At 43.2% G+C, this 25,835-nt stretch overlaps 2 protein-coding genes across 4 annotated transcripts; one reads left to right on the plus strand and one right to left on the minus strand.

Moving 5' to 3' along the window:
• Positions 1-226: 226 nt before the first annotated feature.
• On the minus strand, positions 227-17,121 carry SS18L1 (SS18L1 subunit of BAF chromatin remodeling complex). 3 transcript variants are annotated; one of them, XM_083801498.1, is made up of 11 exons: positions 16,614-17,121; positions 13,102-13,178; positions 11,531-11,615; positions 10,561-10,705; positions 7,934-8,131; positions 6,805-6,969; positions 5,796-5,897; positions 5,352-5,444; positions 3,926-4,045; positions 2,702-2,829; positions 227-2,496 (listed from the first exon to the last, which is right to left on the minus strand). In XM_083801498.1, exons 1-11 carry the CDS (start codon positions 16,680-16,682, stop codon positions 2,470-2,472), a joined length of 1,209 nt encoding a protein of 402 aa, XP_083657624.1. In that variant the 5' UTR covers positions 16,683-17,121; the 3' UTR covers positions 227-2,469. The 3 variants fall into 3 exon arrangements, with proteins under 3 accessions (XP_083657624.1, XP_083657625.1, XP_083657626.1); XM_083801499.1 differs by lacking the exon at positions 16,614-17,121 and adding an exon at positions 15,881-16,337; XM_083801500.1 differs by lacking the exon at positions 7,934-8,131.
• A 137-nt stretch (positions 17,122-17,258) lies between these two features.
• PSMA7 (proteasome 20S subunit alpha 7) lies at positions 17,259-25,032 on the plus strand. The gene is made up of 7 exons (XM_083801503.1): positions 17,259-17,450; positions 19,454-19,580; positions 20,547-20,671; positions 21,879-22,001; positions 22,407-22,526; positions 23,084-23,146; positions 23,412-25,032. Exons 1-7 carry the CDS (start codon positions 17,355-17,357, stop codon positions 23,502-23,504), a joined length of 747 nt encoding a protein of 248 aa, XP_083657629.1. The 5' UTR covers positions 17,259-17,354; the 3' UTR covers positions 23,505-25,032.
• Positions 25,033-25,835: the final 803 nt, after the last annotated feature.

A 25,835-nucleotide genomic window follows, 5' to 3' on the forward strand; every position in this document is an offset into this window, starting at 1 on the left:
GGCGTCGCTGTCTGCCGCGGGGGTCCCCTTGAGCCTGTCAGCCCTCTCGCCTCGCCTCACGCATCGTTAATCGGGCGTTAATTAGGCACCCACCCATCGCCCTCAGCGTTGGAGTCGGGACAACCTCTGGGCGCACCGAGTGGGTGCGACCCCAAGGCATCTCCCCTTGCCCTTTGTTGTTTCCACTCAAAAAGTCTGTGTCGTAAGAAAAGCACCACCAACTTCATTTCCAGATAATTTTTAACCTAAACAATTGTCAAGCATTCTGTATTACAAAACAGAAAATGATACAGTTAATGGGAGAATTCAAAATGCTGGCATCACTTTGTTTCCACATTGACACATAAAAATGAACAACACATTAAATAAACGTTTTGTTATTAACAATTAGAAATATTAACACCAAAATCATGTATAAATTAGGAAATAAATGTACAAACTATTTCCAAAGTGCTCTTTCAAATACATTATATACACAACATTCAAGAAGTTCTTAATGTAAGACATTTCAGATTGATGTAATGTTGCTGTTTCATTTTAAGTGTTGATCGTATTCTCTCAAAAGTATTTCAGCACTTTCAAAAACCACATAAAAAGGTATATTTCCAAGCTGGCAAAGAGCAATATTGCATTCTTCTGGCTACCTGTAATATTAACATATTGTAAAGAAAACAACCTTATTTCCTTTCCGTTCCTTGATATTGGAGAGTACTTATTTGTATGAAAACACCAGCAGGAAAGATGAGAGAAATGACGACTGACCAGAAATATCTTCTGTTTTATCAGTTATTAAAAATGTTAATGTTGCAAGGGCAGTGCTTGGACATTTGATAGCTGTCACATTTGATAGCAACACTGATCTTTAGCTGTCCAGTTAAAAGATTTTCCTCTACAGGAAAAAAAGTAATGAAGTGAGAGTTTTTTTTTTTATTTTACTTGTGGTCTTGGTTTTTCAAAATACGAAGTACCAAAACTCAAAATCCCATAAACACACCAGTTTAGACAAATGAAAGGAGAACATCCTACAACATAGGGTAAATTTACTCTATATTGTAAATTTTCAGTTAGTCTCCTATTCAAAATTGCTCATGGACCATAATCATCCTAGCCATTTGCCACAGAGAAGTTTGGACATGTTACTTCATTCAGCAGTTATATAAGCACTTTATAAGTGCTTTATTCAACACTTTATAAGGACATATAAAAACAGAAGTGACTTCAATTGTTCATACTGGCTTTTACATACCACTAGCTCATATTTCTAAAATCTCCCTCTATAGGTATTTTCTCACTGGTTGACTCCATTAACAATTCCCCTCTCTGTATGTATATTGTTTCACAATTAAAGCTGAAATTAGTTGCTTTTCTGGGGAAAAAAATAAAAAGGATTTTTCTTTTTTCTTATGAACTATTTCTGTCACGGTACAAGAGAAAAATGAATGTGATGGTAAGCTGTAAGAACAGTCAACCGTAAAATTGACAATATTTATGGTTATAATGCTTGCTGGAAAATCTGAGCAAGGGCTATGGGAGAATCAGAAATAAAGGAGGATGCCAGCCACCTGCCTGTGAAATTTGGCATGAAAATGTATATAAGCAAGTTATAAAAATTGGAGTAGCATATTTAAAACCGGAATTTTGCCAGATGTTTTTCTCAGCTAAGCACAATAAGAAGCAATATTGACATCTAGTAGGCTGACACTGCAGATCTCAGAGCTCCCTTCTATTTTTCTTTCCATAATAGAAACATCTTAGTTTACACATATGCATATATAAAATGTGGCCCTAGTGATTAACGTATCTTTGAATATAGGTTTTGATCATCTTTCTGTACCGTTTACAATAAAAACATGGATTTATGAAATTACTGAATTATAAGACTTGGGTAGTTCGCTCTCGTAGGTATTGCAGAAATTGCAATTAGTCTTACTTTTATCATATAGCATGAAACTGTCTTCACATAAGGAATGTAACCTCCCCATTATTCTTACGAAGTAAAGTTAAGAGCCATGGATTTCAGCAGCTGGCAGGTAATCCGTAATGCATTTAGTTAAAAAAACGATCAATGACCTACTGTAGGATACTTCCCCGGGCTGAGATATGACTGAATGGCTTTGTATTTAGCCAGAATGCCGAACAGCCTGGCTGTCTTCCAGAACGGGGCACAACTGTGATCAAATGATCCTAAAGCTATTTAGAAACATCAAGAATGGGGGGGAAATTAAAAACTTCTGCATTGTATCAACATACAGTACTATACACAGCACCAAATATCAAACCATTAAAGCATTGTCTTGTTACCAGTAGTGCACTGCTTCATATCCAGCATGAAATGAACACTGTTCACATACAGACGCTGCTTTGTGCTAAGGGGTAACCAACATATTACAATTAATCAAAACTGTCGGTACATCCAGTTCAAAAGATGGATATACTATTGAAATGAATCTGACACAGGATCATATTCTTTTATTGCTGATAATTTCCATATTGTCCCTATAAAAAAAAAGAGAGAAATAAAAATGTTGGAGAATAACATATCAGAGGTTTACAAACAGTGAGTTAATTTTCTGTTGGTTTACTAATGTTGAAAGACCCACCCAAGTATCATCAATATGCCTGCACCAAGTTATCAGATAGATTGATGTGAGGAGCTAGTAGATAAATCTGCTTTCTTATAGCAGAGATTTAGATGATTTACCTGCTCGTAGCCATAAGGCCTCTGTTGCTGAGCGGATGGTCCTGTCTGAGAAGCTCTGTAACTTCCATATTGCTGCCCCTGTCCCTGTTGGTAGCTGGAGTACTGTGAAGATGCTCCTTGTGCAGGACCTGAGAAGACAATGAAATCTATTAATAAGGCTTGATTTGCTAGGGGGAGTTCTTATGGTTAACAAAATGTAAAATGTGATGGTAATAAAGTAAGCTTTGCAAGTATGAACTGTGAGTAGATTTTGCCTAGACTTCCCCAAGCTGGTTCTACATCCCTCTGGGAAATCCTGTATTTCTCTGGTCTTCCAAAACGTTACCCTGAATCTACGGTTTTGAGAAGCATCAATAAGCTCCCAGCCACAACTTCCCCCTGCAAAAACAGAACAGGAGCAGAGTACTGCAGCTGTCCAGAGTGTCAAACTTAAGGAACCTGAGAAACATTAGCAAATTCTGCATCTTTAGAAAGAGGAATCCAAATGTTAACATTAAAAACTGAATTTTGGGTTTAATAGAAATCCTTTGCCTTGAAGCTAGTATTCAGAGTATTCTCAATATCTCCAGCCCGTTTTTGTGCTGAATAACCTGAAATGTGCTGAATAACCTGAAATGGTTACTCACTTTCAGAGACTCGGATGCATGCAGCTGTCCAGAGAACTCAAAGGCAGCCATCAGACTTAATTTGATGACGATGGGGAGCACTGCTCCTGGTGACCAGAATGGTTCCAAAGCCCTGTGCCAGCGTTAGCTGCATGTTCAAATCACTTCCACGTTTTTCTTTTCACCTCAGTTCCAAGTCTACCAAGGATTAATATGACATTGCAAGAAACCTAATTGAGGGAGTAGTGATTCTCTGGATTGTTTATGTTATTTTTTATGCCAGCTGCAGAACCATTTGATGTGTAGGAGGCCTGAGAATGCATACAGTGACCTCCTACCAGTGCTTGTCAGGAAGTCAACATGAGGCGTGTGTACTGGGTAATTTTCTCAATTTATCACAAGAGAGGACTCAGAATGCTAACAACAGTATGAAATGCAGTGCTCTACTAATGATGTTACTGCCCAGAATTCCTTTTCATGCTATGCTATTTGGCTATTTATAGTATGTGGATGTCCAAGGTTAATCAATAAAATAGTTTACACCATATTTTAGATTAGGAATGGAGACATCGGGTTGAAGTATTGCAAACACTTGACTGGTCAGTGACAGTTTCCTTACCATATCCTTGCTGTTGTCCTGGGTAACTTTGTTGATTCGGGTATTGCTGCTGGGAATATGTTTGCTGTTGTGCAGCTCCCTGTTGGTATCCTGCCTGCTGCTGGCTGTACTGAGAATTTCCTAAAGAGGGAAAAAGTGGAATAGTTTGGTTACGGATGAAGCAGGTATTTCAACGTACATGCTAATCATAAAGAAAATAAAGGAGTGAGGAGCCCTGGTGTGGAACTCATAGACAAGTACTCTTTTTGGAAACAGATGTTTGCATTTTGCCAATCACGATGAGTTTATTTCTCTAGTGACTTTTAGGATATTTGAATGGGAGAGAGTTGTTTATACACATCATTAAACAAGCAACCTGTTCCACCAGGATTTGTTTTACTCCAGGAGAGTTTCAGAGAAGAAAGAGTCAGAGCTACAAAGATAAGGGTGCCAGGGTAAATAGCTGTTTTTTCAGGAAGCCCTTCCACTGTATTCTGTTCCAGATAATGATGTTTATTCATACAACCCAGAAAGACAACACATTTAGTCGTTACTGATGTTTTTAAAAACGTCTACAATGGAAATTCCATTTGCGGTATCCTGAAATAACAAAATGAATGGAGACTATATGGAGGACATTGCTTTTCCAAATTGCCACCCCGCTGTATCATAATAAAGTTAATATTTTTACAGTTAATTTACAGGTCAGATGCCTTAATAGCATCACTGAATGTACTGATGTACTGCTGTACAGAGTTTTGTAGTGGTAGAACTACAGACTCAAAATATTGGTGATTTTCAAGGATTAGTTTCATTTAGCACGTTGTTTTTCACAATTTGTAAGGTGAATTAAATAAGACCAAAAAAGTTGGTCCTGGAATAAACCAGTAGGCTTTCTCACTCCAGGTAAATTTTCATTTACAGCTGCCATTTTTTTCTAGCTCTGAACCCCATTTCTAACTGCAGCACATTAGTTTACCTTAGTAAGCATAACCTCTTACTTTAATATAGGCACTTTTATTTGCATTCTATAAAATGTTCATTAAACAGTTTTATAAGAGTGGAGCACATCCAGGAAGTTTATTCGCTCACTGAAAAAAAGGTTCACTATCCATAGCAATAATTCCACCAGGCTCAGCTATGCCTGAGGATCATTTTTCTAATGAATATCAGGCTATGCACAAGTTATTAGTGATCCCACAAGGCTGCACAGCATAACTACCTCACCATACCATTACTGACATGATACTGTGGATACAGTCTGATATGGTATTGGTACAAAAATGCTATACATGGCTGAATTCTATTTTCTGGACACTAAATAGCAGCTTTGTAATGCAGACACTGCAAGTCACGTTTTATATTTTGATAAGGATGTTGTATCCTCGGTCAGTATTTTAGGGGAACAGAGCTTTGGTTTATGAAAATTACCAATGTATTTTCCTACCTCCTTCATAATAGTGCTGTGTAGAGTCATCAAATGACCTGTCATAGCTCTGCTCTGTATAGGATGACTGCTGATAGGCATAATCACCATGTCCTATAAGAAATTGCAAAGATGTATCACATACATTATTAATATAGCTTCCTATACATTGTTGACTCCATATATTATGAAGTTGCTTATGCACAAAGATGAGGCTAAGAGAAAGTCTGAATATGTGGCAAGGAAAGTCACACCCTCAGGGAAATCACTAGGATATACGAGTCCCAACTTGGCTTCATGCTCTTTCTGAAGTGTGGGTATGCAGGCTCCCATGCAGCGGGATTAAAATTTTCTAGCACTTAAACTGGAAACAAATCTTAATGTGTTTGCCACGTCCTTGGATGTGGCAGTCATGCCAGTCTATGCTTTACCAGTATTACAGTGACCAGAGCTTAGAGGAATTACCATCTGGATAATATTGCTGATTCATAGGTTCTGATGAGCCTTGTCCATGACTGTACTGTTCGCTGTAATATTCTTCCTGACCCATGTACTGCTGTGAGGAACCTGCAAGGCAAAGGCAAGAGAGAGCACACTGAGCCCGTGGACTCTTAGGGGATGTTTTTTATTATCTTATTTCTTTTTTAAGAAAACAATGTTTTCATCTGGAAAAGTAAGCAGGCTATGTACGTTCAGAGCAGCTTCAAAGATGCTTTGCTCACTGGAAAAAAGGAAATAACTTTGCATTTTCAGAAAAAAAGCTAGTTGAAACTGAAATTATGCAAGTGTCAGCAACATGTCCTAAAACCACTCACTTGGGTGTCAATACCGAAAGAAAAGGCTACAATTCATCTACTAATCTGAGTTATTAGAAAGCACAGGAATGTATGCCATGCTCAAGAACACAGTTAGAATCAAATATATTACAATTAATGTATTCATTTATTTCTTAGCAAAATTCATTTTATATTAGAATCAGTCTAGCATTTTTATTACCTCTCTGAAGTTTTTCCAGAGGTGTTAGAACATGGTGGCTATCCTCTGGAATTTTCCTTGCTTTGGCCTAATTTTTCTTATTAATTGCTGGCAAACTATATCTTGTTTGCAGAAATGTGTTCCTTGTTAACTCTGCCATTTTACGGCTGATCCAATACCATTTGAAAGAAACAAAAAGGTTTCCAATGACTTCAGTGAGCTGTATATCAAACTTTTCTTCTTTTCTTTAGAGATATATGATCTCTTCTAGACAGAATTATTTCTAAACACCTGAAATAATTAAAAAAATACACTTGAAAAGAGATTAAAGTTCTGGCTGTCACGGTACTTCCAGCATTTCAGATTTCCTGCCTTCCCAGATGGGTTCTCTATTCATAAAAGTGGCTTGGAAATCTTGGTGACTTACCTGCCCTACACAATGGGCGGAACATCATCAACCTACTGGTAATTATATTAATAAGCTACTGGTAGGCTTTACCTTGCTGTGAAGCCCTGTAGGGGCCCATCGGTCGCTGCCCCATCATACTGTTGCCCTGGTTGCTCTGGCTCATCATGGCAATGGAGGACTGGCCCTGGTAGTGTTGGCTCCCTCCTTGCGCCGAGTTGTAATGCGACGTTGCTGCTTGCTGGTGCATCATGGAGACTACAACGTGCATGGAAAATACCATTTTATAAAAGGATACGACCGTTCTCTCCCTAATTTCTTTGGAATCAAGTTAAAACCTTCAACTAACTCACAACCTGATCATTCTGTGATTTTTCCATAGGGGGAGATGTTTTCCTACTACATGCATTTAACTCTTCTGCACTGTAGTCAGAAAAGGATGTTCTTTACGTGGTTAGTTCTTGCCATTTGTTTCAGTCACACATTTAAAAATACATCTAACCTTGATAATTATTACCTTAATTAAAAGAATGGAATCATTATTACAGTAGGATTAAAGAAAGAACTGATATTTGTTCCTCACTCCTGACTCATTCATTCATTGCTGCATTTGTTTTCTAGTCAATTCTTTCTTCTACTTCGATCTTATTACATACCTGATGATCATACAGATTAAATAAACTGACATTCCAGGATTTACTTGCTCCCTACATTTCACATTGTCTGAAAGAACAAGCATTGGACATCCCATTCAATACTCAGTAGCAATCATTTTTACAAGTCAAGAGATAACTTCTGAGTTGTCTGCTAGCCTCTCTATGCATAAAAAATGTGGTAGTAACATAAAAATGGTAAATGTGCAATACTCTTTGGCTGGCAGGCCCTTTCAGCTAGGCCAAAGGTGCTTTTCCGAGCCCTCCCACAGGCGTGAGATTTGCCGCCAGGGCCTACTGGATAGCGCCGCTGCACCTTTAGCTAACTAATCCTCTTTTCCACAACTCATTGTTAACCACGGCAAGTCAATGGAAGTTGAGGCAAGTCTGAAACTGTTCTCACTTCCTCTGGTGCCTGACACCTTAAAATTCAGAGACATCTTAAAGCTTTTCCTCTTGCATGTTTGCCCCTGTCTACAGAAAATATTTACAGAACACATTCGCGTGTGGTAAACCTCTGAGGTCACTGAAAAGTCAAGTTGGCCCAGAAGGAGGAAGAGGGAGTTTACCTGGATTAGACTGCATGTTGATGTTTGTTCGAGAGACATAATTGCCTATTGACCCCTGGCCTTGCATTGGCACATTCTGAGATGCAGGCACTGTATGGCTATAACCAGGCCCAGTTCCATGACTGCTGACAGTCATACTCAGAGAGGTTGTGGGCATAGTGTTCTGGCCTGACTGCTGCATAGACACGTGATTAGGACCTAGAAAAATTAAAGAGAGCAACAAGAAAATCTGTGCTATTATTGGCAATGTACAGTGAGCATTAAAGCCCTCGCGGCCTTTCTAAAATATGATAAGGCAAAACAAAATGAAAAAAATCCTCATTATTAAAATTCCCTGGTATCTACAGACAAATTAAAATTGCCTCGTGCAAAATTAGTGTGATCTTCCTCTTCCTGGCTGCCAAATCTAGGTATACAGAATTGCAGACAAGAAGAAAAACATCAGCAGCACCAGCCTACAGCCAGTTCTTCACGGGCTGCCGCAGATCTTGCAGGCAGCAGAATGAACAAATGCCAGTAATTTCAAATTCTTCAGAAAACACACGCACTCTGGTAACATCCCAGCCTCCTGAAATTTGTTCTTTCCTTCCTCCTGTCCTGCTGCCAACTCATCTTCCCCATTCACACAAATGGTGACGATGGGGGGCACAGCAGCAGCTCCTTGCACATTGCTGCATTCAGGCAGTTCCCCTATAACCAGTTAACCTTGGCCGAGGCTTAGGAAGCACTGAGGGACCCTTCCCTCCGAATGCCAAGAGGACAGACCTTCCTCTCCCCTTTCCTGAAGTTTGCCTGGAAGAACCTCAGACTTTCAGAAGATAAATCTTCCAAGTCCATAATCATCATCACTATTGTTGCAACACTCCCTGTCCGATATCCCATCAGGCTGCTCCAATTGTATCCTGATATTGTGAGTATCATCCTCCTTACCTGGCAGTAGGCTTATTTTTTAAAAAATTGTGTTGCTGTTGGATAACTAACACCGGGGAAAACTGGTCCTGGTTTTTGCTGTTAGTTGCTGTAAATACTTTTATGAACGAGTTTTGGAAAGTTGTTTTCACTGGGTATTCTTACTACAAAAATTGCGATAGCATGTATTGTCTATCTAAACTCAACTGCGTATTGCTGTCTATGTAAATTAATTTAGATAGGATGGAAGACATGCAGAATCCCTAGAAGAGACAGAATTGTGTTGTAATGTTTAAATAACGATATTTCAATTCAGTTATTAAGCGTATCTCCAGCCTCTGAAAAATGTATCTAATTCTCTTAGTGCAAACCTGATTAATTGCTCTTAATAATATTTATAGACATCAAAATGAGAAAAATTGCTGTTGATTTTTATGTTTTCCTCTGATGGAGAGAAGCAAGCAGCATTTTTAACAGGAGATGAACAGATCTAGGCCTACTGAAATCAGCAGAACCAGAGATACACATACTGCTACATGTTCTACCTGTTCATTACACACTTTCATCTCCACTAGATGGAAATTTTTTACAAGTCCTAGAGCCCACGTATCCATAACTGTTTGTGCATACTTACTCCTAACTTGCAAAAAACGTTGTCCACTAACTGTTGACAAACGTTAAATAATTTCTCAGTCTATCTATACATGGAGTGATATGTCACACAGCAAAAAACAAAATGATGTTTTGACTGATTTATTCTAATACTCGTACTAGTTAATAAATCCTTCAGAAAGAAGGCTCAGATAAAGTTAATAAGCCCCTTTTACAGCTGGAACTGTTTAAAGTAGATACCTCATCCATTAGTTTAAAAGGTACCATCAGCTTGACCACAAACAGATTTTTTGAAAGTCCAAAGTAATTTCATGGTTTGCATCTGCTCTTGAGTCCCCCTGCCAAGGTCTGTGATTTTACAGTCACATATTTCTATTTATAGAAACTGTTTTTCTCTCTCTGTCACTTTGGGAAAGACCAACATAAACAAGAGCTAACTAAATAATCATTAAATACAAAATAAATAAACAGATTATTCATACTATAAAATGCACAAAGTAAAAAAAAAAAATCTTTCAGTGAGTTTCTTTTCAGTTGTGAGAACAAAAGAAACAAATAGATAAAGTTGTATATTTATCTTATCCATATAAAATGTCTGTGCAAACTCTTTGGCTACGTAGTTCGATCCCTGCAAGATTCTGCAGAGGACAAAGACTGACATAACACCATTTTATTTTTAAAAAGGCATTTCTCCTAGAAAGCCTTTGCAATCTAAAGGCTTGGTTGTGCAGTCAGTTACACGAGCAATCTCGTTTTACCCTGGCCAGCCCCCACCGCCTTCAAGAGAAAAATACTGCAATATATAATTTTTCTAACTAAAAACTTGGAGGCATCTTTACTTGGTGATTTTCATTACACATTTTTTTAATACAAACATTTTTTTTTAAATTTCCCCTACAGAAATACTGAGCAGCCTGGAGTCCTTGCAGAACCCAACATCATTACCGACTGTAGCCATTTTGTGATGATTTCAGCATGTGCCTGAAATCTCCATATGCCTGAAAGGTGAGTTAGGAGAGGTCTTTTACAGCTCTCTAAGTATATTCTGCATTAATGATTTTGTTGCCAAGCAACAGCAAAGCAGCACAAAGGGGACCAAGGCTCACCATTGCTAATCTGACTCTGCATGAGGGAGGAAGGAGGAAGGCCCGTCCCAATTGCATCACTGAGATTGCTCTGTGAATGGAGAGATTGGTTGGATGCACTCTGAGTCATTCCTCCTGGGCCCAAGTTTATGTTTTGCGTTGGAGGCTGCAAATAACAAGGAGGAGAAGCAAATTTTTGGTTAGGTTTTATTTAGAAAAATAATAACCCCCCAAATTAGCCTGACTATGACTAAAAGCTGCCTCAACTAAATGCGTGCTTTCCTCACTTTTTAGGCTTGCTTGAGTAAACCTTTTTTCTTTTGACTAGGGTGTGCAAATGACATTCAGCATGACACAGGGAAGCCAGCAGGCAGCACAGCGAAGATCTCAAAATTGGGCTTATAATAGAGCCTGGCTTCTGTGCCTATTCTTCTGCACTAACGTGAATTTCATTTTGTGCTGGTCTGAAAGTAACTGCTGAGGGTATATGCGTTAGCAGAGACTATACAGAAGAGCGTTGACAAATTGACCCTTGTCAAGCATAAAGCTATTTTGTGTTTTGTGTTAGGTGGGATGCTTCCAAAATCAATCACTTTAGCAAGAATAACACAACGTTTAAAAACAAACCAATGCCCAAATGCTGAATGTGATTTTTGATATAAAACAGTGGCTTTTTTTTTTCCTGCGTAAAGAATACAATAAGAATAATTAAAGAATAAGAAATCTGGAACAAATGGATTCTGTTCAGATCTGTGACGTTGCAGCATTTATAGGATATAGAACTTAGGCCACAGAGCCAGATATTAACACTAACATCCCGAAGAATGCGATTCAAATACAGTAACTTTTGTTTAGTGGTCTCTATGACCACTTCAAAACTTTTTGCTGGAAAATTACTAAAAAATGGTTTCCTGACAGTGATCAGTAACAGTATGAATGAACACTTCCCTCTGGCACTGTAAATGTTTCTGATGGTAGCACTGGTACTTACAGCAGGAAGCAAGGACTGCATATTCTGGTTAGAATCTGCTATTGTTGCCAAGTAAACGAGGTTTCTGTGCAAGATTTGTTGGTATCTACAGAATAAGGAGTAAAGCTTATTTGGAAAGGGTTAACAATACAGAAAATTACAACCTTTTTTTTCTTTTTTCTTTTCTCTTTACAAATGGCTAGTGAAGTTACATTAGCCCACTTTACATCAGTCTTAATAAATAGCAATAGTACTGACCTATTTCTGTGCTGCCATGCTTTTCAGCAGTGGGTTTGACACCCAACTTACAAATGGGTGAACCTGGGGAAAGGGGGAAGCAAAGTACGCAGATTTTTGAAAGCACTTTGAGTGAACTGTAAAGCTGGAATCTCAGGATTTCTTTGAGTACTGACACTGGGTCAGCTGCTCTAACAGTTAGCCACAGCTTCTTCCTCTCTTTAACCAGCGTCCTAGTAGTAATGAAACTCCAAAAACCAAAACCTGTTTGCCTTTCCAGCAAGATAAGAAAAAGATTTTTTTAAGAGTGCTTTAACTGGAGTGTTTACTCAAGTAAGCACCACCAGAACCATGTATGCTTCTTCACAGTTCTCGATGAACTGGAAAAGCTCGTAAGGAAGAACAGGAGAGCATCCAAAAGCAAACTACAGCTGCACCACTGAGCAAAGTGAAGAGCCAGACATGGAGGGTTCTATAACAAGGCAAGAGAAAATACTTTTTTAGCATGACTTTTCTTCTGATAAGGGGAAAATGTATGGAAAGCAGTAAAAGTGGCAAAAATAAAACCAGGATGGTGATATGAATACAAAGAGCATGGAACTTGGCAGCCTCCTCCCAAACGTGCACATACTCCCGTAGTACTGCCTTCTTTGCAGAAGCATTCAGTGCTGACCTTCACTGCTCAAAATCTTCAATGGATTAATTTCCAAGCAGGCAGTGCATGCATTATTAAAATAATTCAAACCTTGTATGTTGAATTCATCAAGAACTGAATCATAAACTCATTTAGACAATTTTTTGGAAAGTACAGCTCTTTTGGGTTTGGCCCCGTAACTTGACCTTTCATGGGGCAGATTGGCTATTCTTCCTGACTGAGACTTAACCCATAAAGTTTATAAAAGCATTTTACTTTCAAGATTAGGAATAGTAAGTAAAACAAACTGGTATGTCTATATGCATATTGTTTTAGCCATAGATAACCACTAGTGATCCTTAACATTTTATTACTTTCTGATGAATCTATGTTATACCCGATTCTACTCATATTTAATGAGTCTGCATAAAGCAAGTGGTCCTGTATCACCAGGTTTGTAATCCTCTATAATTATTTTAATAAATGATCTGTTAAAAATATTCAAAATAATAAATTCTTGAATATTTTGGAGGAAAAAAAAAACAAAAACACCAAAACCTCTGTCTCAAGAACAATCTACGTTTCTTAATACAAGTGAACCTAAATAGGAAATAGTCCAGGTATTTTCTCAGTGGCCAGTAAGCAGAGCTGTTCACAGTACTGTTCTTGAGAAAAAGTACACCCAAACTCTCTGACATACCCCAAAACTTGTAATACTCACTGAGTACATTCTGCAGTTTTCCCCTTGCTCTGGTAATCCATAATACATTGTATTAGGTGGTGGTTTTCATCTAGCATCTGCATAAAAGAAACACGATCAAAACACGTTACTACGAGAATCAGATTGAAGTCCCGTGGTTTTGACATTCCACATTCACCCTCCTTCACCATGGATTGTGTTTTGTGCACTACTACTTCTACTTTGGGATATTACAAAGCGCTTTTCAAATCGTTCCTTTATGAAGTTATCTTCAAATGAGTTAGCTGAAATACCCAACAGAGAAGAATTAATGGACTTACCTTTTTTGCTCCTTAAATGCCAGATAGATTTTATGCTGAAGAAGGAAATCACTTTCCCTATGAAACGCGTCTCCCTCATTCTAAAGTATCACCCAGCCCTTTGAAAAACTCCAGACTCTTATTTTCAAATAGGAGACATACTTTCAAACAACTTAAACCTACTTGTTTTCCTGCATAGAACTTGTGCCTGCAGACTTTTGAACTTTGACAAAATATAAAATTTGCAAGGCTGGATCCACTGAAACCACATTCAGGAAAATTACATCCCAGTATGTCCTTTGCGGTAGTTCCGCTGAAATACAGGGAGGACTTCAAATGAAAATACAGAGTAACTATATTCCAGTTAATTTGCATGTATCGGTGGCTGCTAACTTAGCTTCATTCAGTAAAATCTACTCACTGAATTATTTCAAAAAAATCAGGGCTGCTGGGCAAAATGCCACCTGTCATTTAATTAATGAACTTACTACGCAGTAAAAAAATTAAAATATCCTTTTGCTTGTTTCAGAATTTCAAAGATAATAGTTTACCTCTTCCCCATTGCTTTCTTGGGAATGGAGCAAGCGTTCTACAGGTGAATGAATGGAAAAATAACAACAGCATTTATGAATTTATAATTGCCTCTGTGAAAAAACTCACTACATAATGCAATTTGTGGGTTCCACTGCTATTAAGTGCTTGCAAGGTTGGGCCTTTGAACTTGGGCATCAGGACGTAAGAACTCATCAGAAAAGTATAACATCTTTAATACTAGCTAAATATGAATTAATCTGTGTGGGTGTATGCTCTGATCAGAACAAGTTCCTGACCCATTTAGATGCAGAAGGCTAGATTATAGGAAAATGAGCAGGAGAGTCTTTTCTTTGCGCTTGGTCTGGCCAGTCACCCCCTTGCAGAGCTCGGCTCGTCCTGCTCCTTGCTTGGGACTTACAAGTTGGCCAGAACTTCTCTAGACGCCCCTATCCACCACTGGTTGGATGGCACCTGCAGCGACCTTGTCACCCAAGCCGGTGAGGGGCTGAGGACCAGCAGGATGGCTGGATGGTGTCCTCAGCCCTGGCGGGGAACGTCGGAATTGTGTCAGACGAAGCCCTGCTCCTCCAGCACACATGCAGCCTGGGAGCAGCAGGTAACCTTAAGAGAAAATACTCCTGCCTGACTCACAGCACAGCTCCTTGTTTCGCTGTCTGTATTCATTGTACAGAATTTTCACTGGTGCCAATGGAAATGCTGAATGCAGAATTAGTGAAGTATTTAACACTGTCCTTATCAACTTTCACTGGCAAAAACATTTTCACGTTCAGTGAAGGTATGTATTCCACACCAAGAGTCCAAGCAATACCACAGATACCTTTGTCAGAAAAGGGTTATTATTCTTCCACAATTAGCTGAAGAACATTTTGCTTACTGAGAAAAGGAAACAGGAATAATCCTTTTCCTAACTTCCTAGGAAAAAAGAACTGAGTTCTGATCTCTGCTGCACACAAGAAATTATAGTTCACTGCCCTAAAAATGCTATTTGGTGAATCATTTTAAAGCATCATCATCACTGCTGTGTTGACAAAAGCTCTAACTTCCTCCGCATGATTTATTTTAGGATGATAGCGTGTACTTGAATAATAAAAGCTTTAACGGACTATTAAAATTGAGTTAACAAATAAAAATAAGCAGCTTATATATTACAAATGCAAATAAGAATAACGTTGTTTCTCAACAAAATTGGTATGTTCTAAAAAAACCCACTTTAATAGGAATTTTAATGAGTTTGTAGCCCAGCATCTGTTCCCTCTCGGACTGCCCCACTTCTTGTACTTGACTGCAAAGCCCATTTGGTGACTGTGCCTGCAAGCCTCTCGCTCAGCACCACTGCTTCGCAAAAGGAAAATCACTGAAAACCGCCCGACAACACCGGTGAGCAGCCCTGAAGGAACGTGCCAACAAACCTACCTGTGACGGGAAACGGTTTTGGATGTTATTTGTAAAGAAATAACACTTTGGAGCCTCCATAAAGTTTATGGATATGAAAAGAAGGAAAGTGCTTGAAAATTGAAATGAGGACAGTTCGGCTGCCCTTTGCTTATGGATATGGTGGTGTTTTTAAGTAAAAACCATCTGAATTATGAAATTCTGCCCTAACCTCATCCAATTTGGAGTTTTAGAGGAAAGCTTAGCCACGGGGATATTTTATTATTTAAAATTAATCGGCCCACAATACTACGCGTGCTGCAAGAGCTGCGCAACGTGGGATTCGTTCCCGAACAGCGTCCTGAGATTTCCGTCACACCTCCACCTCTTACAGCAGCTGTTCTGCCTCTACATCTGTTCTGTCACAGTCCTCCAACGACGGTTTTTCCCTCGAAGTCCCCAAGCGGCACCAGGCAATGGCCCAAACCCCCCCGCCGCTGAGTTCCCTCAGTGACCCTTCCCCGCCGGCCACAACCCGCCAACCCCCCGGCCCCCAGCCCGACCCCCGGCGGCACCTCACGGCGGGCAGCGCTCGCAGCGAGCCCGGGAGCCAAGCAGCGGTCGGAGCAGAGCGTGCCCGGGCTTTATCGGCATTTCCAGCCCCCTCGTCACGCAGTTTTGCCTCCTGCGGAGGAACGGAGGGGCCGGGCGGGTGCGCGCATCCCCTGTGACAGGGGGGAACAATACCTCCCAGCCCTCTGCTTCGGCTTCTGCACCAGACCCGCGTGGGGACCTCATTCCCTGAGGGAATCTTTAAGACCTTTGTCACCGAACCCCGATGCCCACAGCACAAATAACAGCAGGTGGAACCGCCAGCGCCCGCTGCTCCCTCTGCCTCCTCCGCGACCAAAATCCCGCAGCCAGATACAAAGGAACCCCCTCGCAAATTCCCTATTTTCACTCATTTTCCCTTTTTCCCCCCGTCTTTGGCCGGCAGACCCCCAGAACCCCGTCACGCACAGCGGATGCCCGGCAGCACCTCACGGCCGCCTGCCCCCCCTCTCCCGGCAGCGGGCGAGGCGCCTCCCGCCCCTGCCCCGCGCCCCCCCGCAGCCATCCCCGCACCTCGGCTTTGTTCCTCCTCCTCCTCCTCCTCCTCCTGCCCACCTCAGCAGCACCTCCATGAAGGAGCCTTCCCCGGGATCCTGCAGAAAACTGCCTGTACCACAAGCATGCTTATTTTTTTTTAAATTTTATTATTTTTTTTAATTTTATTTTTGATTTTTAATTTTTTTTTTTTTTTTTTACCTTCTGGATAGTTTGCTGGGTGACCTCCCCTTTGCCCCTCGGGCGAGCAGAAGCAAAGGCGACCGACATGCTGGGGTGCACTAAGTGCCTATCGCATGCCGGGCGGGCTGCGATAATGTTGTTATTACCCGGCGAGGGGAGCCGCAGTGCGCGGCGGGGGGAGACAAAGCCGATGGTACGCTCCGCAACGGGAAAACACCGTCGGGCTCCTCTCCCCCGGCCGCTCCGCCCCGCCCCGAGCCCACAGCCGGTACCGGAGGCTCTCGGCGAGGACGCGGCGATGGGGATTTGGGGAGGCCGCCGAAACGGGCCCGAGCGGCGGCCGCCGGCTCACCCCCGCCAGCCGCTCCCTCATGGTGCGGCCCAGCCGCCGGGCTCCCTGCCGCAGCCGGGCGGCTGCTGCCGGCCTCCTGCTGCCGCGCTGCGTCAACTGCGTAGAGCGGCCGGCGGCTACGCCAAGTGCGGGAGAGCGGGGGAAACGGGGGCGGGCGCTGCGCCTACGCCGAGTGCGCAGCGCCAGGTTGGGGCCGCCTACGCTGAGTGCGCAGCGCCGCCCGCCTACGCCGGCTGATTACGCCGGGTGCGCAGCGCTGCATGCGTACGCTAAATGCGCAGCCGCGGCCGCGCTGCCTCCCCCCGCCGCCGAGGCTGCAGCGTACGCAGTTGGCGCAGGGGGCGCCGTTGGCGTATCCCGGAAGCGGGCGGGGGGATGAGTGTGCTGTTCTGAGGGAGGCGGCGGCCATGAGCTACGACCGGGCCATCACCGTCTTCTCCCCGGACGGGCACCTCTTCCAGGTGGAGTACGCCCAGGAGGCGGTGAAGAAGGGCTCCACGGCGGTGAGTGAGGGCCGAGAGGCGGCAGGGCGGCTCCCGAAGCCCGGCTGGCTGAGGGGAGGCCGGGCCTGGGCCTGAGGGAGAGGCCGGGAGCGTGGGGAGGGGGCGGCCGGGGAAGGGGCTTGAAAAGGGGCTCCCGAGGGCACGGAGCGGCTGGGGAAGGGGCCTGAAAGGCTATTCAGCCCCTGTCACAGGTAAGGACGCCACCCGCTAGGACGGGTTGCTGAGGGCCTCGTCCGGCCTGGCCGTGAGCGCCGCCGGGTTTGGGGCACCCGCAGCCAGGGGTCGGCCTCTTCTCACAGGGAGCTGGTGGTAGGGCCAGAGGGGATGGCCTCAAGTTGCTTCAGGAGAGGCTCAGGATGGAAATTAGGAGATATTTCTTTTCAGAAAGAGCAGTCAGGCGTTGGGATGGGTTGCCCAGGGAGGTGGTGGAGTCACCGTCCCTGGGGGTGTTCAAGGAAAGGCTGGGCCTGGTGCTTAGGGACAGGGTTTAGGGGGTGACACTGGTGGTAGGGGGCTTCACAGCTCAACAGCGGCTTTGGAACTGCCTAAAAGTGCTGCTTCTTTCTTCCAGAGTGGGCGCTGCTTTTTCTGCAAGGCGCTGCCTCAGTTCCCCACCTGTTGGAGGGGGCGCATTGGGGTTTTTGTTTGCTGAGGCAGGGGCGCGAGGTGGGTGTCCTGGGGTGGTGGGAGTGATGCGGTAGCTGTGGATGGACCACTCCTCGGCGTGCTGTGCTGCCTCGGGGAGGCTGAGTTAGCAGAGCAACCCTGTTCCAGCCACAGGGAGCAAGACCCTCGTACCTGTAAGATTGTGGTAGAGCTATGGGAGATAATGATCTTTGACTTCGTAATTCTGCACGTGGTCAAAATGGTAATCTTTTATCCTAGTGTAAGATGCAGATTCCCAGTGGATTGGGAAGCATATCAGTAAAGGCATGTAGACACGACTTTCTGCCAGTTTCAGTCTTCCAGTCTCCCCAGACTTTTGCTCAATTAAGAGTTTTATCACCGGGGGAAAAACAAAACAAAACTGTTAATTCCCAAATAACAAAACGCCAAGAAGAAACCTTACTGCTTATGGGATGGGTGTAAATCACAGTGTGACTGGAAGGTCTCTGAGGACTGCACAGTTTCTGGGCAGCCTGTGCAGGTCTGTGCTCCCTCACCCCACAGCACAGATGTGCTTCCTGGTGTTTTGAAATAACTTGCTGCGCCCCAGTTTGTGCCCGTGGCCTCTTGTCCTGGCACTGGGCACCAATTTTTTTCCCCCCGGAAATTGGGGAATTTCCCCCGAAATTTTTTCCCCAGAAAAACCTTGTAAAAGTGGAGTTAACACCTAATGTAATCTGCCTCTGTCTTGTCTCTTGTCGGGTAGTTGGTTGAGTTTAATGTTTTGGAAACATCTGTAACATAACAGAAGGGGCACTCACAAGTAATGACTGATTCCTGTCACCCTGTGAGAAGCAGTGGAAAGAAAAGTATGAAAGGTGGACTTTTTTTTCCCCTTCCATAATGCTGGAAAACACACACTTGAAGCATGCATTTGTACAGTAAAGAAGCAGCCTACTGACCGGCTGCTTGTACGTTTTGTTTGGTCTTAAATGGTTTTAGTTGTGACTCGAGCAGTATCAACGGAGCAGTCACAGTGGCAGTTTTATTGTTGATCCTGCCTCTGGCTGCAGAAATACTAACGGTGGTGTTGGGGAAAACGGTCGGTGGGAGGAGAGGGAATATCTCTCTCAGGAGCTGCACAGATTTAAATTGGTGAAAGCTGGTTGTGAAACTGCACTCGGGAACCTAATGTGATTTTGGTTACATCAGTTCTTTTCCAGGTTGTAGCAGTAGGAAACAAAGTACTGACTTGAAGTTGAAACCATGCTTATAATCTGTTTTTGTGTGACTTTTCCCCCCTCTCTCCTAATACTCATTTCACTAAAGTCTGCAGCTATGAGGTTCTTCAGGCCTAGCTTAACTTTATTTTTTTTCCCTTTTTTACTGCATTGAAGGTTGGAGTCAGAGGGAAGGATATTGTTGTTCTTGGGGTGGAAAAGAAGTCTGTGGCAAAACTTCAGGATGAAAGAACTGTGCGGAAGATCTGTGCTCTCGATGACAATGTCTGCATGGCTTTTGCAGGTATGTGAACTCTCCGGGATTTGGGGTTAGGCGCGGCAGCAGTTACGGGAGCACCTTTGGTAGGTTTATGGATTCTGAGGACGTAACGTACTTGGTTTAACTGGGTAGCTGTATTACAGGAGAGGTGAGAGCCATTCATCAGTTACAGGGACTTTTTTCCACAAGCATCAAGCCGAAAAAGCTAAATCGCATAAAACAAAGAATAATCTTTCATCTTCAAGTTCAGAAGATTCCTTCTGAATGAACAGTTACGTGTTTGAAGCACAAATAGTTTAGTTCCACGATCTTCCTGGTCCAAGTGACTCAATTTCCATTGATCAGAGCTTAAACAGGAGGCATGAAAGTTGAAAAGCAACGTAATTGGAGAGAAAATTTATTTCCCATCCTCAATTAATTTAGGGTCTTTCAATCAGTATTAATAATGCTTTAAGAGGAGATTTAGCTGGCAAAAATAGCATTTTTTTAGATGTAGCATGCAGGAGTGATAGGCTTGGCCAACTTCTGCTGCCTCGCTTCCTCAGCTAAGGATCCTCAGGCATGCAGGTGGGGTCACAAGCTTGAGTTCTGTAGCAGAAACAAGTCACAAAACTGAGAGTGGCAGATTGCATAAGAAATAGAACCAAAGCATGTGAGAATTGAAATTGCTTTGCTAATTTGCTGTTCGGTGGAGTGCTTTCAGCCTGTCAGTAGTGGTCCAATTGCCTGCCTCAAAATTGCATGTTATTTAACTCACAAACGTGAAAGCTGTAAACAAAAATGGTGCCATTTTGCTGCGTTACGTTCCTACTATTGTCTTTTAAATGCTGTCCTTGCTCAGCAAACCTAAGAAATGATGATCTCTTGTTTGCTTTTTTCCACTACTGTTGACACTGTCCTCGTCAGCCTTTTAGGGCGAGCGTAGTTGTTTTGTGTGTGCGTGTGGTACGAAGCCTGTGTCTGAGCATAGCGAGTGCGCTGTCGTTTCAGGGCTCACAGCTGATGCCAGAATAGTTATAAATAGAGCTCGCGTGGAGTGTCAGAGCCACCGGCTGACCGTGGAGGATCCTGTCACCGTGGAGTACATCACACGCTACATCGCCAGCCTGAAGCAGGTATGTTGTACGGCGCGGAGACGTTTCAAATATGTCCCGGTGAACGGCGCCTGACTGTGCGAGTGAAAGGTCTCTCCTGGCCGCGTTCTGCTTAGCTGGTAAAAAGCAGTGTAACACAGCACGTGGTGGTGGTTTTCTGGGAACAGAAATGTCGTAATGGGATTGATCACTAGTGTTCTTCCAAAGATGAAATGAATTGGTACTTGTAATGGCTGCGTGAGCACATTTGTGATGTTATCAGGAACACTTTGCTAATCTGCAGCTTTAGTGCACTCAGGATGCCAGCGCTGTGTTACCGCCAAAACATCCTTGTGGCTCCTGCTGTGGTTTTCGTTCCTCTGGGACGTTGCAGGGAGTGATAAGAGGGGAGCAGAGCAGTGCAGCACTTATATATTATGTTTTATATTTATGAATTTTAAACAAACGAGTGTCACAATATGCCCAACCCCATTCTATGATTAAAATTATTCATTTTCTAGTGTGTTAAAATAATTTTCAGCAACTACTTGGGACTAGCAATAGTCTAATTTACACAGACATGTTAGTATAGTGATGGTGTAATTCTTGTAATAATTACCTGCCTGCCAGAGCAGAATACCAGTTTCCAAAATGTCAGTGTTCCTTCACAATAAACCCACACTTGTCTTTCGTTCTGGCATGCTGTCACTGCTGCCATAATGCTGCCAGCGTGGGGCCTCCTTGCCTGGGGACAATTCTGGTGCCTGATGTGGCAACTACTTTGCAACACCAGTAAAAGGGCTTTAACACTGGTTTTCCTGCAGCCACCTATCACCACAGATGATACTGTGCTTTGTAACTCATGGAATTGTTGCAAATTGTTGGTGAAAACTGGCTTTGTTTGTCACCCTCCTTTTTGGCTTCCTGAGCATGTTGTCAAAGCACGGTGTTGCTAGATCTGTCTGTCTCGCAGCAGCTGCCAGGAGAGATTCTTCCTGATAGCTGTAATCATACAGAAAACCTGAACAGATGTTAGGAGAAGGGATTGAGCAGTTACTTGCTCACTTTACTTGCTTTGCTTACGGCATTCTGTAGGATATGGAATCCTGACTTTAATAGGTAGATTAGTAAGAAAGCCTCCTAAAATACTTCTGATTCCTTTTCTGATTGTAACATCTACAGTCTCTGCTTTTTATTCTAAAAATGTTTAGAACTACTTATGAAATAAACGTCTCTTCTTTCTGGTCAGAGGTATACTCAGAGCAACGGTCGCAGACCTTTTGGTATCTCTGCTCTGATTGTGGGATTTGACTTTGATGGCACCCCCCGGCTGTACCAGACCGATCCCTCTGGCACATACCATGCTTGGAAGGTGAGTTGATTCCATCTCCTACGGAGAAATAATTAAATATTCAAGAGTTAATGCCTCCTTTAAAGAGGGACTGAAGTAGAAAGGAGATCTAACTGACCAGATGGTGCTGGCTCACAGCAGCAAAGATCCATAATGATCACATTGACTGGGAACGGCAGTCTGCAGCTCAGCTCTACTTGGGACATCTGTGCTTTTTGTTTACCAAATCCATACCTGTACCTGACTACTGTCTTTTTGAGTGATGCGGGGGAAGGAAGGTGTTCAGTCTTATGAAAAATACATGGTGACCACAAAAAGGTTTCAGACCATGTAATTGCACAACTCCCATTTCTTGCTTACTGTGTAAATTAGGTCTTTTTTCCCTGAACTTCTGTGCTGTTTTTTTCTTCCCCTCACCATTTCCAGGCTAATGCCATTGGCAGAGGAGCTAAATCTGTACGTGAATTCCTGGAGAAAAACTATACTGATGAAGTCATTGAAACAGATGATCTAACTATTAAGCTCGTTATCAAGGCTCTTCTTGAGGTGAGTCAGCTTCAGAATGCTTGTGTGACTCCTCACTGTATGTTTGGATTAACTCCTTAAATGTGAGAACACCAAAATCTTCATACAGTAGTATGAAAGTATCTATGAAAACTGTACTAATTGTAGGCTATAAATATACACTGCGGGGTTAAATTCAAGGTTCAGGGTGCTTCAGGTAAGAATTCCTGCAGCTTACATGGAAGAAGTTGCTTGCAGTTGTCTAGGCAAGAAAACAGCTTTGAGTTCTCGCAACTAAAATAAATGAACTAAAGGTACTGCATGTGAGGTTTAGGGCATGTTTTGCTTTTGTGTTAAAATTTAAGATGTAGAAAACTGAAGCCCAAAGTCCGATTGTGGAATTGTGGTTTTCTTCAGCACCCCCTCAGTGCCCTGAGGCCAGAAGGAGGGCCCCTTTTCTGGGAGGTGGGTGGGGGTTGTTACACTACTACTGGGCTAGAGAGCTTAGAGCTAAAGAGTGAGGTACTTTTCCCCCTTTGAAAGGGGGTTGTTAGATTAATTAACGGGCCTGCTCCTAATACCTGCCCCTAACTGTTAAGGTTGTGCAGTCCGGTGGGAAGAACATCGAGCTGGCTGTGATGAGACGAGATCAGCCGCTGAAGGTAAAAGCCGTGTTTTGCTTTTCTCCCCCGTAGCCTGTTTCTCTGATAGCGTTGTTGTAGAGCCGCCCTAACTTCCAGTCCGTAATCTCACATTCTGCACTGGCAAATATTTCTATTTCATATTAGTGGCCAAGGAATGTTGTGTCTGCGCAATGTACCTGTGTCTCTATAAACAGCAGTTAACTTTCCATGTCACAGTTAGAATCACTTAAATAAAAGCCTCTGAGATGTATTAGTATCTTAAGGGTCACTTTTTTCTTTTAAGATTCTAAGCCCTGAAGAAATTGAGAAGTATGTTGCTGAAATTGAAAAAGAAAAGGAAGAAAACGAAAAGAAAAAACAGAAGAAAACATCATGATGAACAAAATTCAACTGCTTAGCTGCTTTTTAATTCAAGCAATGGGTTACTCTGTATAGACACCATGTAGGCATTCCATTATTGATACTGTGCCCCTCTTGAGACCTACAATAAACCTACTGATTTTTTTAAGCTCTTATTTAAAAAAAATCCGTCTGTTCCTTATATTAATTACCAAGGATCGATTGGCTACAAAACAGCAGTAGCCACCCATTAAAGGAGGAAGATTTTGATTGCAGTTGTTTTCTAACACCTCACTTAACGTGAGAATCATTGAACAGGGTCAGTTCTTTTTTTTGTTGTCTCAAGTGTGCACTGGCCTTAAGAGAACACACCTAGTACAGAACTGTGCTTCCCCCCAGCATTTCCACATTTAGAGGATTAGAGCCCAGACATGAAGCTTCTGAACAACTTGCGCTAGGTGCTTGACTTACACTACAACGACTTCAAGGCGCAGTGTTTTGAGGAAACCAGCATGAGCACTGACTTTTCTGAAAGCATGTCATAACAGAGGAGTGCATGACTTGCTACTTGCATAGACTTTGCATGATTCATCGGGTTTAGAATAAAGTGTTGGTGTTGTGATTGCCCACTAGGGGATTTGTAGACCAGTAGTTTCCTAATGCTAAAAATAACTCCTGAAATGTTACATGCAACAGTTGAACGATAAAGCTCTACTCCAGTTCATCCTTTTGTATTTACCCTCCTCCTGCCTCCACCACACTCCTTGCGCCCAGGACAGTGGTTGCTGTTTCTGGTCCAGCCTCCTCACAATTAAAGCAGCTTTCTCCGCCACTTCTCTTCCTTTCAGCAGAGGTAGATTGATCACTCTCCTCCTGTAAGCGGTAACACAGGCCTACCTCTGCACCGCTGTGTGCCAAAATCACATTGCACTTGAGACAGGATCTGCTCTGTGCAGTCTGTTCTATTCACAGACTAATAAACAGTGTGTATAACAAAAGTGTGTATAACAATACACTTAAAACGAGCAGGTAACAAAAAAATAGCCTGAAGGGGAGATGAGTGAATACCCAACTAGGGAAGTTTAGTTGGGATAGCTATCTGCATTGTAGCACCTCCACTATCCTCAGTTCTGGCCTTCCAAAAGCCATTTCCAGCTGACTCACCTGCTTTCACCCTCCCTGCTCTGTAAGGAAGCTGATCCCAACTGGTCTTGAGCTCAGCCCTGTTGAGCAGTCTAAGGCTTTCTGCAACACAGAAAACAAAAAGGGGCAGGGGGTGGAGCTGGAGTCTTGCTTTAGCCCAGGCAAGGCTTTTCCCGGTGGCCTGGAGGGGGTCTGTGGTGCTTAGACCAGGTGGGGTTCTGGGGCTGGGCTGCTCTGAGCCAGGAGGTGGCTGTACAGAGGGGGTCTCCCATCCTTTAGGCTGGGCTGGGGGTATCAAGACTGACCCTGGCCCCTTTTTCCTGTCTCCACATTAAAAATGGTCTTTTTTTTTTCTGCTGCAGCACTGTTTGTCTTTTCCTACAGCCCCGAAGTTGTGCACAATAAAAGGCTTTGCCCACTACATCTGTACGCCTGAGGGAATCTGTTTACTCCTAGCACTGAGGGGAAGCTGGCAGGAAGGGGGCCGGTCACGGCTTGGTGCTTAGCACCGCTTCCCACTGCACAGAAGCCTCCCCTCGAGCTCTCACCTACAGGGCTCGCTACCTGCTGCAGCAGTGACATGCTGCTGTTACAAAAGTTTCCCTATTTGTATCTGCTGAGGGGTTGGAACAAGAATTAGAAGAGCCTTAGAAAGCAGCTCTCCTGTTACTGGCAAAGAGTTTTACAGGTATAAAACAAGAACTTGCACCAAAAGCATCGTGTGAGCACCCTGCGACATGGAGCTCAGCTCCCCGAGCCAGGCAGCAGGACCTGCAGCACTCCCTGCAAGGGAGGCGAGGAAGGCTCCTGTCTGACCATTCCACTCGCGGTAACTCACACGCTTTCCCTGGCCCAGCACACCACAACTAAGCTGTTTACAGCTAACTCCTGCAAAGCGAAGTGTGGGCTGAGTGCGATACAGGAATCAAGGACAGGGAAGCTGCAGTGCTGTCCCCTGCTCAGGAAAACATTAGACCACAAGCTAGAAAAATGGAGTTACCAGAGTATCGTGCTGGTTCATTTATCAGTCCTCAGACGGGAATTTTGAGAAGAATGGTTTGTTTTTCCACGCTGTCTTTCCCTCGTGTCAGGAATCTTCCCCATGAAAGCTGATAGGGCTGCAAGGCAGCCCTGTGGCCAGCTGCCTGCCTCAGACCGCGCTGGAATGAACGCTCCTGGCGGACGAGGACGAGCAGGGAACAAGTCCCAGCGTTCAGCAGCCACC

Source organism: Anser anser (assembly GCF_964211835.1).
Source record: "Anser anser genome assembly, chromosome: 16".
In the NCBI taxonomy this organism is placed as follows: Eukaryota; Metazoa; Chordata; class Aves; order Anseriformes; family Anatidae; genus Anser; species Anser anser.